The sequence below is a fragment of the Sycon ciliatum genome, unplaced genomic scaffold (assembly GCF_964019385.1).
Source record: "Sycon ciliatum unplaced genomic scaffold, ocSycCili1.1 SCAFFOLD_162, whole genome shotgun sequence".
NCBI classification, from domain to species: Eukaryota; Metazoa; Porifera; class Calcarea; order Leucosolenida; family Sycettidae; genus Sycon; species Sycon ciliatum.
In genome coordinates this window covers 509,691-524,146 of record NW_027044871.1, presented here as the reverse complement: position 1 = coordinate 524,146, position 14,456 = coordinate 509,691, and the positions used below count along the sequence as shown (strand labels likewise).

Genomic DNA, 14,456 nt, shown 5'->3' with positions numbered 1-14,456 from the left:
CGAAGGCGACGGTGAAGCCGGTTTCGCTCTCGAACACATGCGACAAGCTCATCTGTGAGCCAAGGGCAAGGACGACGTTCTTTACGACAGCGCAAAGTGATCGGAGCATGCTTATTGAGAGTAGTAACAATGGCATCTGTGACAGAGCATGCCATACTATCGATTGAATCCTCGTTAAATGATGAATTCAGTGTAGAGGCTAGGTCCACTTGAAAAGTATTCCAATCGACACGATGAAGGCGACGGCTCTTTGTCATCGTTTCACCCTGGCGTCTTGGGCTAGATTTGCAAGGAAGACGAGCTAAGACAGCATAATGGTCGCTGATATCCAGGTACACAATTTCACAAGGACCTTGAATGGGGGTGGTGGACAGGAATAGGTCTATGGTAGATTGTGAGTGACTCGTGACTCTGGTAGGAGCGTTCACGTAATTCTGTAAGCCAAAACGGGCGAGGATGCGATGTACGGGGTGTGCAGAACCAGTTTGCGTGTTCAGTTCGGGTGAACACAGGGGAAACAACCCCCCTCACAATAGAAACCACGAACCCCAGTAAGCGTAACACTAAGGCAATGCACAAGAACGGAAATCTCACAATAATCGACGTAACAAATTTAAGGGCGTGAACAAGCATCGTAAAGAACAGGATCGAGTACGGTAATAACAGAGTGACAGTCGACCTAACAGAATGAACGGCATGGAGGAACATCGTAAATAACAGGATCGAGTACGGCAGTAACAAAGTAAAAGGTTTAAATGTCGAGGCAAAAGTGTTCGTATCGGTGGTGATTTTCGATATCGGAGTCGAAGTGGTTGGCAGCCTCTCGTCAGCCACTAAAAGCGGTTTAAAGAATTACGTGAGTCCGAGCGGTCGCCAAAATGTTGCGAGTTTTGGGAACGCTTTTTGGTGAAACAGTCACGTTCAATGTGTCCTCGACGCTGACAAAAGAAACACACAGGCGGTTCGCGGAAACTGATTCTACGATCCGACCTACGATCCCCCATTTGGCTACGCGATTCCGAGCTGTGCGAAAGTTTGAAATCTCGGCGCTCAGGCGAAGGTGAGCGAGGTCGACTACTCGCCGGTTTCTGGTGTTCCAACAAAATTTTGCTAACACGCTCAACTACACGCTCAACAAGTTCGTCTTCGTCAAAATTTTTCGATGGTGCGCGTACTTGAGAAACAGATGCAAATTCGGCTGCCGCAGCTGCGAGGACCGTACTCGACTTCTGTAAGTTTGTTTCCACTACCAAAGCTCTACGCTGTGCGGCGTCAAGTGTCTGTGGATCGAAATCGATTACTTTATCTTTAATTGGCGGATCTAAAGCATCGATAAACGCTTCTTTTGCGATGTCGTCGATTACTTCCGACGTCGCAGAAGGATATGCACGCGCAGTCATTAGTCTTATATCGGTGGCGAGTTTTACCAAACATTCGTTTGGGGATCGTCTACGATGGCGCAATTTGACTCGAAACAAAGACGAATTCTCTTTTGGCAAAAAGTGATCGACCAACACAGTTCTCAATTGTACATAATCTTCGACTACCGATTTATCGCAGGCCAACAAAAATCTCGATGCTTTTTTCCTCAAAGATTTGCACAAGAATCGGTACCGCAGTGCATCGCGATCATTAATCAAAAGTCTCGAGGACGAGGCAACAGGTGAACAACAACTTTGATCAAAATCGGTATCTAACAAATTTTCGCAGCGCTCGACAGGTGGAAACCCATACGCCTCGCAAGCCGAATCAAACTCTAGAAAGAATACCTCGATATCTTCGCCAGGCGCGCCAGAAAACACAGGGAAACGACCAGCAGGTATGCGACAAGGATCAACAGTCATTTTCGTTTATAAAGTTTGGAACGGTACAGAAGTTTGGAATGATAGAAAAAAGAAAGATGGCGCCCAACAAAAGTTCGGTACGACACAAAGATTTGTAAGCTAGAATTTCGAGCAAGGTACTACAAGAACTAAGTCGAGTTGAACCGAAACGAGACACAAGTAAAATGCAAGAAGGGCGCCTACCGAAAGTTTGGAACGATACAAATATTGAAAGCTAACACGAGTCGACGAGCAAGGTGCCACGAGAACGAAGTCGAGTCGAAACGAAACGAGACACAAGTAAAACGCAATACAGTCGGTAGAGCATGAGACTCTTAATCTCAGGGTCGTGGGTTCGAGCCCCACGTTGGGCGCCAATGTTAGGACCGGCACAGTCACAATTAGACAATCGGATCAAGTCGACAACGACAAGGAATCTCAGAGGTTCGGTATATGATAAGGTGAGGCAAGCAAGACAAAGACCAGGCAAGGCAAGCAAGACAAGGCTAGGCAAGGCTAGAAGGGGCTAGAAGGGGGTAGAAGGGGGAGAGCAAAAGTTCCAGCAAGAGCTTATCTAGGGCCTGGGTAGCTATGGAGATAAATGTGCTAAAGCGCGAGTCCAGCTACCAAGGCCAAAGAAAAAAAAGGTTAGGAAAAGCAACAAGGGTGAGTACGAGGCTGTGAAGGTGAGTACGTCGAGTGCGCGCCTGAAAAGGTGAGTACGAGAGTGAAAGTGAGTGCGCGCCCGAAAAGGTGAGTATGAGAGTGAAAGTGAGTGCGCGCCCGAAAAGGTGAGTTCGAGAGTGAAAGTGAGTGCGCGCCCGAAAAGGTGAGTACGAGAGTGAAAGTGAGTGCGCGCCTGTAAAGGTGAGTTCGAGGGTGCGAGTGCGTACGAGTGTGCGAGTGCGTGCATATGTGAAATCGTGAACCTAACATTTGTATAAAGTCGAGCAATAGGAGTCGTAGACAATGTATTGCCCGATGAACGTTGGTTTTCGATATACTGAAGTTGAAACACCCATCTCCGTTTTCTCGACTATTATTATTATTATTATACGCATTCCCGCGGCAGCGTCAACCAAGCAGTTATGCTTGATCCACACGTTCGCTTATGCTGGACATTGAAACAAAGCAGATGTAGACAGCTCCTAGAGAATGGGGCTCTACAAAACCAATGATCGAAGTTAGTCCTTCAGTAACATGGAGCGTCATAAAATTGGTCTCATTGGAAAACTGTCATCACTATTGTCTCCTCATGTAGCATCATGGTCAATGGGTGGCCAGATAATTATACGTATGAGGTTGAGTTGCCAGATAATTATTAAAAGATTCAAATAGTAATATTATTATAGAATGGTTGTTATGAGTTTATAAGGGTGCCGTGGCTGTTTCTACTCGTGACGAGGGTGTGCACAAACACTCTTCACCAGCGCGTTCCATGCTGGACGGTCCACAGCAATCCGCTCCAGACGGCGCAAGTCCTCAACACTCCGCAGGTGCCCATTGTTCGACTGGGACAGATCGATGTGGAGCTTTATTGGTAGTGTCACCCTCGGCCTCCCACGGTACCTCCCCTCGGGTGCCTGAAAGTATTGCTCCATGCTCAATCGTGCTGGCGTGTCCTTACCCAGGCGAAGCACATGCCCGAATAGACTCCAGCGTGAATTTCGGATCAAGTCCGACACCGGCTCCACTCCACATCGGGCATACAACGCCAAATTACTAATCTTTTGTGGCCATGTTATGCCGAGAAGTGACCTGAGTTGCCTTCTATGGAAAGCGTCCAGGGAGCGTTCGCTAGCAACCGTCAGGCCCCAGGTGCCTGAATTATAGAGAAGTATCGGCATGATAAAGGCGCAGTACAACCTCATACGCAGAGGCTCTCGGATCAGTCCTCGGCGCTTCCAAAGAGACCACATGGATCGGAAGGCAGCCTCGGCCAATTGCCTGCGACGTGTCACATCCTCAATGTCGCCCAGGAGTGAGCCCAGCTTTCGGGATGTCCTCCAGCGCTCGTCAATTCTGTCTACAGATCGACCCAGCTCTGTCCACTCAGTTTTGGTGTTGTTGACTCTCAGGGCCCACTGCCCAAGAGTGTGGTCTATGACCGGTTCGAGCTCTGTGAGCCATTGACGACTAAGGCTTGTGAAATCAGTGTCATCTGCGTAGACAAGCTCAAATGGAATGTTGATGCTTTGATCCATTGGCGGTCTGTTTCGTGCCACCTGGGTGCTCCTCAGATCTCTCAGTGCTGCCTCTAAGTATATAACAAACAACACCGGGGAGAGAGAATCACCCTGCGGGGTGCCAATTGTAGTTTCAAGGGACTCTGATACTGCCCTGCCGATGCGTACCTGCAGAGTTGTGTTGGTCAACAGCACTCTAACCAGCCGAACATCATCCTCCGTCAGGAAAGACTCGAGAACTGTCAACAGTTTGTCACGATGTATACAGTCGAATGCTTTGGACATGTCGATTCCAAGAATGGTCATTTCCCGCCGATAATGCTGACATGTTGCTGCAAACCATCTGTGGCTCCAAACAAGGTCCGCTGTAGATCGGCCTGCTCTGAAACCACTCTGCGTCGGAGACAAGTACTCACCGACTTTCGACGATATTCTTCGCAATGTAATAATGGAGAGCGTTTTGCGTAATGATGTAAGGAGGACAATAGGGCGCAGATTTCCAGGTGGTCCAACCGTCTTTCCTGGTTTCTGCAACGGTACCAGTGTGCCACATCCCAGGTCAAGGTGCTGGTGAGTTGTAAACATGCTGTTGAACAGACAGGCAATGTGAGGTGCTAGGTTTTCTCTTCCATATTTCAAGAGTTCGCCTGGGACTCCATCTGGGCCAGGGGACCTTCCATTATTCAGTTTTTTCAGTGCGTTGGAGACCTCAGCAGATGAGATTTGTCTTTGGAGGCTTCTTGGGCGACCGGTGAATGGCTCGACGCCTGCATCCACATTCCCACGAAACTGGTCATGGAAGTGGCTCCGGACCGCAGATGCCGCCTCCTGGTCATCGGCTATGAAGCGACCATTCTGGTCATGTACAATGGGCTTTCGGCTTGGCTTTCTGGTCATCAGCTGGACTGCTTTGAACATTTTCTCGACTAACACATCGAGAAAAGACAAACGGTTTGACTGCTCATGTTCACATGTAAATTTCAGAGCGGGATGTAGGTTGTTGAGCATACCAAGAAACTCATTCGATTGTTCCAGATTACGGAAATGCGTGAACGAATCATCCACGAATCTAACATATAAGCTAGGCCACATCGCACTTGGAATCTTCGATTCATAAAACCCGACAAACACATTGGCCAGAACTGGACCCAATGGTGAACCCATGGCCACCCCGTCAATTTGGCGGTACATGGTGTCATCAAAAGAAAATTCAACATCAGTTGTCATCATCTGCATTAGTCTGCGGAACGCAGTTTCGGACATCCAGGGAGAATCGAACTGTTTACTGTACTCTTTATCGTGGTACAGAGCATTAGCGCAAATGTCAATTGTCTCCATCACGGGCACATTGGTGAACAAGCTTACAACGTCGAAGGAGCACATGTGGGAAGAAGACGGTACTGGCTGCTCACGCAGGATATCGATGAATTGGAAAGTGTCTTTTACATTGTGTTTGCAATAGTACTTAGCTACTGGTGTAATAATATCGCACAACCATTTCGAAACTGTATATTGAGGTGAACCACACATTGAAAGTATTGGGCGAAGAGGACAATCCTTCTTATGGATTTTCGGCAATCCATAAAGTCTGGGCCGTGTTGAACCAATCGGTTTAATTCGTAAGTACTCATATTTAGATATTTCCTCTGCATTCCGCAGCTTCCGCAAGTACTTGATGATATCAGATTCTATAGCTATTGTACGGTCGTGTATCTGTACAGGGCCTAACTTAACAAACTTCGACCGATCATCAAGGATAGTAGACATCTTCTTGTGGTATTGTTCTTTAGTGATTGTAACAGTGGCTCTACCTTTGTCCGGTCTCGTGATAATAATGTCTTTCCGTGCTCTGAGATCTCGGAGGGCTTTCAAGTGCTCTCGAGACAAAGAGAAAGATTTACGGTATGGTTGTTGTGTGGCATGCTCTTCAGCTATCGATCTCAGCTTGGCAGCACAAAGTGACTTTTGAGTATCCGAACAAGGTCTGAATTCAGATAATTTATTGTAAAGTAGTTCAAATTCCATTAAAGTCACTTCAGGTTTCAGCGAAGTAGGAGGAACTCCGTAATCAATGCCCCTACACAAGAGATCTTTCTCTATCTTGCTAAGTTCTACATTGGCGATGTTGATGATGGTGCTATGGTCAATGGTGAAGGAGCCGAACCGTTTCTTACGAAGCCAGTTCAAATTCTTACGATATTTTGTAATCAGGTGAACTTGTTGGTTAGCGTCGTTCTGAGACAGAAGGTTCGAGAAACGCAAGAAGTCCAACGGCGAGAGAAAGGAACGAGCCAGAGCGTATAGATGTCTGAACTGGGATTTGACTTTGCTAAGAGTGTCCTTACTACGGCTAATATCGTCTTTGATAAAAACCCGTTCCAGCTTGAGTGAATGACAAGCTTTTGCCTTGTGAACGCGGTTTTGTATAGACTGAGGGCAAACACCATACTCTAAACATTGTGTGAGGAATGTAAGGTTATGTGCAATACTACGGCAAACAAAGCGCTTCCTTATAATTGCGTTCAGGCAATCAACCTGACTAGCAGAATATCTCCTTTTGAAGTAAATGAAAAGGCGACGAGGAGACAATAACTTTATTAATGCGATTAATAGTATAAGTGAAGCGGACATTACGAAATGATGAATGAGAATACATGTATCTAAGATGGTTGTTCCTAATTGATTTTCTCTATTGTGAGACGATTTTCCCTGATGATAGTCTCAAGAAAATCGATTAGGAACAACCATCTTAGATACATGTATTCTCATTCATCATTTCGTAATGTCCGCTTCACTTATACTATTAATCGCATTAATAAAGTTATTGTCTCCTCGTCGCCTTTTCATTTGGATCATCAAACATTGCTAAATGCATTTGAAGGAATTGCTGATAGGCAAGCAGTCGACTGGCTCCGAAGATTCTTATCTGAGCGGAGGCTGTCTGTAAGGTTGGAAGGACAATATTCCGAGGCCAAGGTCCTCACCTGTGGAGTCCCGCAGGGATCGCATCTTGCTCCAACCCTCTTCTTATTATTTGTTAATTCCCTGCCCTAATCAATCACCTACTGCACCCCATACTTATTTGCTGACGATGTCACCCGCCTGTATATACATGATAACAAGAATTCCCTGCAGTGGAACCAATCTCGTCTAGAGAGCGACCTTTCTGCCTGCCAACTATGGGCCAGCAACGTCGGTGTCGAGTTCTCACCAGCCAAAACGACTCAGATCCGTAACTACAGTAACGACCACCCTATCCAGCTCTCTTCGCAACCTATCACCATCGTTGAAGCTGCGAAGCATCTTGGAGTGTATTTAACACCCGACCAGTCCAACACCATCCACCTTCAGACCATCCTGAAAACCTTCCAACGTCGTGTTAATCTGCTATGCTTCATGGGACGGCATCTTGCCCCCCCCCAGCCTTTCTACTTCTATATAAATGTTTTGTCCGACCCGCCCTGGAACACGCCACCTCGGCCTGTCACTATGCCATCACCAAAGCTGAGCTGGAGCGTTTAAATATTTTACAAGCCAGAGTAGCTAGGAAGCATTTGCTACGTAAAAAAGTCAATGTAGATAGATGCGAAACGAAATCCCAGTTAAATGCCCTTTGTGACTTAGAGTCCTTGCACTTTCGCAGACAAGTATCAGCTCTTGTTACTCTATTTAAACTTATACATATATCTCCAGAACACCTCCAACATTTTCACCTTTCACTGTCTTCAAGTCCAAGAAGACCAAACAAACTTAACATGGTGTGCGTTTTTCTTCTCTCTTTTCCAACAAAGCTGCAATGCTATGGAATTGCCCGCCGACTTCTCTTACCTCTATAACTAGCCTCCCCGAATTCAAGCATTCTCTCTATCAGCATTTTCGCCGATAATCATTACACTGACGGTATCCCAACTCCTTAATTTCCAGATTTTGTATGCCTCGATCTATTTCCTTAGCCTATCCTCGATTAACTGCTCCCTCTATATAAAGTTGTCATTTCATTCTTCTTGCAGGAGATCCCCTCGACAGGCCCAAAGCCTTTGGGAAATCCTTAAATATAATAAAATAAAAAATACAAAAATCTGGAAAGGCATTTTACATAGTTACGTTGGTGTTTGTATTTGTTGAAATTTGTAGGGGATGGGTATTTCCGGTAGATGCTGTAGAGATCACTCTTGACTTTAATAGCTGCTGTGAGTGATGCAGTCATCCAGGGGCAGGGTTTGTGATTTCCGACGAGGAGCTGAGGACCTTCCACAGTTGAAGTTGCCTGATATCACAAGGGCTTCGGGCTTCCTTTGAATTGATTGCAGGGCTATTTGGAAGCGGTCGAGAAAAGTCGAGAAGTCATCCGCCGACGGGGAAGGAGCACGGTAGATACAGGCTACTGTTAGGTGCATGGGGTGTTGGCAGGTCAGAAGGTGAGACAAGCTTATGTTCAGCGAGTGTAAGCCGAAGTGCTAGCGCTTCCAAGCCCGGGTGCTGAAAATCCGGTAGCTGATCAATGGAAGTACACAGACCTTCACGAACTAAGATTAGAACTCCTCCGTACTCCTACTCCTCCGTGTGGGTCACGTTCTGTCTATTTTCTAAAACAGGTCAGTCTCGACGGAAGCATTCATAGTGTGGCACATGGTGAGCTTGTGTGGGAGTTAGCCAGGTCTCTGTAATGCATATTACGCTAAGTGTGTGATCCTCACAGATTTGAATGAGTTCGCCCGACTTTTTTTGCTATGGAGTGAGCATTAAGGACACAGATTGTAAGTCGGTGAGTAGCAGCATGTACACAATGGGGGAAGAAAGGTGGGGCAAGAGCGTTGAGAGGCGCAGGAGTTGAAGTGGAAGAGGAGGGAGAGAGGTTACGCATTGGAAGCTGGCTTCGTCACTTTGGGGCTGTCCGCAAAACGCCACTTGCGTACTGAGTGGCTGATGGCTTCGGGCCAGAAGGCTCTGTCTAGTACACGCTCTTCATGTTCTGCAGCCACAGTGACTCTGGCATACGATGTGCCAAGGTATTTCGAATCCATCACGGAGAAATTTAGTACCTCCACGTCCCTCGCTTCGCACCAGTCTCTGATGGAGTGAGCGTTGCAACCGCTGTTGATGCTTCCAACGTAGAGCACAAGTTTGTTGATGGGCACCACCCCTGTCAGGAGGCACGCATCATCTTTTGATCTCGTGATCTTTTGGCAGTTTTGTTTCTTCCTGTTCCCCGTCGACCCTATTCTCATTGAAATTGTTCTAACCGTGTGAGATGCAGAAAAGGCGAGTCATATCTCTCTTATCCGGACCTGGAAATTGAGGACATCTCGGTCTACCGAGCACCCTGTTACTTGAGTTGTCATGACTACTTCTAATGCTGTACAAGTGCCAATTCCAAAAGTGTTACTATGGGAACTACCTACTAGTATTGCCCTCCAACAGGTTGTGCGGATCAGCTTCCCGGAACACTTTTCAAATTACGTTGACACAATTAAGGAGGCTCCCACCTAAAGAAGTAAAAATAAAAGGTCCATGGACACCCTGTTTTTTATGCATAGAATGGTGGAGTGATGTCTCCTCTTCAATTTGGTATGGTTTTTAGGCAGGGTCACCAGGCATATAAGAGGTATTCTGGTGTATTTAGTGAGTGTACAATTTCTTTATTTTCGGCAAAAAAATGGTAAAAATATTTGGTTTTTGACCCAAAGAAGCCTCCTGGAAGGAGGATACTAAGTATTTTCTTCATCATGTGTTTAAGAACCACATTTGGAGGTATCTTGGGTACACAAGATAGACTGTGTCTTGGTTTTGCCCTTGGTGAGCCACTTTCTCGAAATTACGGGTACCGAAATTTCCATCGGGAGCTGAATTGTGAAATGGTTCAGCCTGCAACATTTTGTCCATGGACATATTGATTTTTGTGGCTTTCTGTGATCCTTGAGCCCCAAGGAAACCGATTAGAGACAGTTTTGATGGTGTCACCAGGCACTTTAGGCCCCTACGAAACAATATAGGTGTCAAATAATGGTATTTCAAGGCCAATTCCGAAAATAGCATTTTTAGAAAATCTGACCATTCTTGCCTTCTTGACTAAATAACACTACCAATGACATGGTGGTATGGTAATATATTTTAGAAGAAGTTATTTTCATGCTGCAACCTCCTTTGGACATACCAGATAGTCTGTGCTTGGAAAGGTACAAAGGTACATGTATAATTATTACATGTACATGTATGTCATGTAGCCTTCAGCCCTAGCACATTGATATACGAGTAGTGTACATGTACATGTAAGGCAGCGAGGTTTTATAACATCCTCGACCATGAAACTGGCACATGGATAATGTGAAAGCAGGCATTCAAAATCAGGCACACTAAACACTCACACGCGTGCGTGCACACGCACACAAACACCCACCCACTCTCGTGCACGCATCATTGTAACACTACTAGTACATAGTAGGACTTCGTGTAAATACTTCTAGTAGAAGCATGAAAACCAGCCACTGCACTGGGCATGCATTTGCTGGTTGTCACTTGTGTTCATAGCAGCAGACTCCAGAAAAACATACGCATGAAGGGCAATATGCATCTACACACGTTGGCGTGCACACATACGATATAGTGTACTGTTATGAACTCTTGGCAATTCTTTTTGTGTCTCGAATGCGGTTCACAAATGCGCATTCACATGCACCTCCTGAACTGTAAAGCCACTGCCACACTGTCCTTGCGGACACCAGAGAGGAGAGCCATACAGAACCAGCACCGTGAGCCCCCCCCCCCATACACACCTAGCTTTGCACACACGCACGTGCATACAGAAATACCAGTACATGTACATTTGCATGCACATGCACCCAGTGCACTCGTGGGAACATGTGCATAACCCAGATCAACATTGCGTGCGAACCCACACATGCGGGCACGAGCACGCGCGCACACACATGCGCACACACACGCGCGCATACACACGCGTGCACACACACACGTGCGCACACACACACTCATACACCTGCTCAACGCTGAAGCGAGGATAGCGAACAAACTACGTTAGACATAGCAACTTGTGCTCGGATTACACCTTTCAACAGCTTGCACACACGCATGCGTATACACACACGCATGCGTGCACGCGTACACACACACGCATGCGTGCACGCGTATACACACACGCGCGCGAGCGCGTGCGCGTACACAAACACACACACACACACGCGCGCGCGCGCGTACACACACACACACAAACGCATGTACTTGCGCATAGGAAAGGATTCAAAATATGCAGCCATAGACAATTACCCAATGCACACCTGAGTGTGCACGTCTTAGTTGTGGCATCCCCATTTTTACAAGAGCAGGATTTAGAAGTTCGTTCCTGGTTCAGAACACAAGCTTCTGGGGAGCGTTTTCCTTACACCATCAGTACAGTACAGTGGTTGACACGAATCTCATTTCTACAGGGACAGTAGCCCATGTTCAGCAGCTCTGAGATGCGTCGTCCACTGAGCTCAGGATACTCAAGGATCCACAGAAAGTTTCAAACGGCACTCGTGGAACTGGAGCTGCAAGTGGGTCCACTTACCAGCGAGTGGGCAGCCACTTCACGCTCCACAGGTAGTCCATACTAAATACCAGTACTAGTATCACTACATTCGACATCGATGTCTTCACTGACTTCAGCCTGCTTTTCTCATCATTCTTCGTCAGTAATTATTATTTTGTTCTTCGTGGCCACTGCGTACCGCTTCAGAAAAGTTTTCAGAAAAAATCAAGCAGCGTAGGAACGGTGTGGATTCGTGTCCAATGCGTTTGGAGAAAATATACATGCAACCTGGTAGACTGCCATGTTCTATTTTTCTGCATTTCCCCCGGGCCGGAAGGGCGTGACACTTGTAAAAAAAGTATTTCCCTACCGGCATGCCCCTCCCCCCTCCCCTGTATTCCAGGTCTGCTCAAGGACCTTGCACCCAACTTTTGAAGTACAACAGTCGTAGGTGTGGGATTCGAGAATATATCGCTAGCTTACATACATATCATGCAGTAGCGCCACTGTAATCCAATCTCACATGCATGCGCCCACAATGGTGCCTGCCACAGTCCCGCGCCAATGTAACCCATTCCTACATGCACGCACAGGCACGGCACATTCCGAGTCGTCTACTACCGTATTTTCTCGAGGGGAAGTTAAGGCAAATATCAAAATTTCACCAGTTGTAGTCTTCGGGGTGCTGAGTCGAATGGTCGTGGTCCGAGGAAGCTGAGATGCTCCCTTCCTACTTTAATCCCAATCGAACTCGCGCACTTCCACCGAAACTGGGTGACTGCGCCCTACGCGTAGATGGGGATTTGTATGCAAAATGTCACTAAAAGCGCCATTTCGTTCTTATAAAAGCACAGATGACCGCGATTGGCCTATGTGTTGTAGTCTTTTGGACGCTGAGTCGACTGGTTTTGGTCCGAAAAGGCTGCGATGCCGCGTTCCTCCTTTATTCCCAATCGAACATGGTTGAACAAGCGGTCACGTGCTCCTGCGTACACCAGTCACCTGGTCACCGTACCTGCAGGGTACAACTTACTAGCCTGTTTGACCTTTTTTGGATGAACTCCTGTCACTCGAGTTGAACTCGAGTTGAACCTTGGTGTGAAAGTTGTCGCCTGCTGGCGTGGCGACCAGTAGCCCTTTCCCAAAGGTGCTTTTTTAATTCGCACTTAAAATTCCACCATTTCCAGCGATATGCCGATGAAAATAGTGGACCGTGCTCAAATAATGAAAGAAAGCACCAGCCACTACAAAAATTGTAGTTGCGCAACCTAAAATCGCGTCCTTTTTTGATCCACCACGTGCTTTCTTAGTGCGCATGCGCAAAGCGATGAACTCAAATAAGAGAACGGGTCTCCTATTTGGGCATGGTCTGCTATTTTTCCGTGAGGCCTCTAGGAGGGTCTACTATTTGAGCATGGTCTAATATTCGAGCATGGTCCATTAATCGAGGAAACACGGTAGTATTCCTGCGAGTTGCCATGCTGGTTGTACTGATGACAATGGTTACATGACTAGGGTCCAGCGGATAATGCTCCGAAAATGTTCGTATAATGCTAATCATAATGCTCCAAAAACTACCTTGTAATGCTGATTATAATGCTTCAACAAGGGATATAATGCTCTTCGTTTGGACCAGAGATGAAAGAAAGGCTGCACATTGTCAAACTTCCAGGAAAGGACGCATTTAGTCGATCTGCCTCTGAAGCTGCTACAATATCTCTCACGAGCTCCAACACTTCTTAGCACTATAAGACACGATCGCGTCTCCATTGGCTTCGCTCCATTGCAACTTTGATGCAGGGCTGTGGCTGAATGGTGGGTGTATCAAATCTTTTCCCTTGCTTATCCATGTAGTGAGCGGTGAAACCATTATTGCTGGTGATCATTTGGATGCTGGAAGCTTATCATGGGAAGTGGCATTCCTGCCTGCAGACAAGCTGTCACTGCTTCCACTCTGTGAAAAATGTCTTCATCTGAAACAGCTCACGTGAGGCCAATTCCTGAGAGACGATCTCAAATCGAGATCCCTCCCATTTGCGGAAATCCTGAAACCACGTGGTCAGAAGTTCTTTTGCCACTCTACACCCTATGCTTGCGCTGTCTTCTTCTCCTGAGGTTGCGTGGAGACAAATGGTTGGCCACAATACTCTTCTTTTCTAATAGCACTTGACTATAGGCCTTGCATTGCAATCGTCCACGTTGAACTGTACGTGCTTCACCAGGAAAGTAAGACATGCGCTGCTGAGCACTAAAATCGACTTGGTACTGCGTCCATGAGAAATTCTAGTTCTTTTCGAGCCTGGTGAGCTGGACTCGGCAAAGGCAGTTATTTGGAACAAGCTCTTTCTGTTTATAGCCGCTCTTTCATCCAGGTCGAAATTTATCAATGGATCAGTGTTTACTTCAGTATCGCTAGAGATGCTATGGCCAGAGCCTATAGCATAACAGGAAAAGTCCTCTTCGTCTGCTTGATATTCACTTCGCGTACGTCTAGTCTCCTCCATGGTTCTCCATAATTTCTAAAAAAAGAACTCGTAAATCATCGTTACGGATTTTGTGTAATACTAACAGCCTCAGTTGTGTTACGTGTCTACAAAATCACAAAACGTCATGTGCCGGTATGGCGTTGCACCTCATGCATGAGTCCTGGCTTCAGCCGATTGTTGCCAAAAACCTGAGATTTCCAGACATTATCCACTATGAAACTCGTTATGCCGCTCAAACCTCACATAATACTCGTCCTGTTCCTTTCTAAAGCTCCATAATGCTCTGATGCTCGGATAGTCTCAAAATGCCGAATATAATGACGGCATTATCCGCTGGACCCTACACATGACATAACAATGGTCACATGACATGACTATGGTCACATAACATAACAAGTATCAACACCTGTAGATTATCACCATCATCATCATGATC

The 14,456-nt window shown here is 46.5% G+C and overlaps 1 protein-coding gene across 1 annotated transcript; it reads right to left on the bottom strand.

Annotated features, from left to right (window-relative positions):
- Positions 1 to 3,214: 3,214 nt before the first annotated feature.
- LOC135830689 (uncharacterized) lies at positions 3,215 to 4,315 on the bottom strand. Its single transcript, XM_065342916.1, has one exon. The coding sequence runs from the start codon at positions 4,313 to 4,315 to the stop codon at positions 3,215 to 3,217; it is 1,101 nt and encodes a 366-aa protein (XP_065198988.1).
- Between the last annotated feature and the right edge of the window lie 10,141 nt (positions 4,316 to 14,456).

What these genes read in the sequence shown, in the direction of transcription:
- LOC135830689 (XM_065342916.1), bottom strand. Translation starts at nt 4,315, where the DNA reads ATGACCATTCTTGGAATCGACATGTCCAAAGCATTCGACTGTATACAT.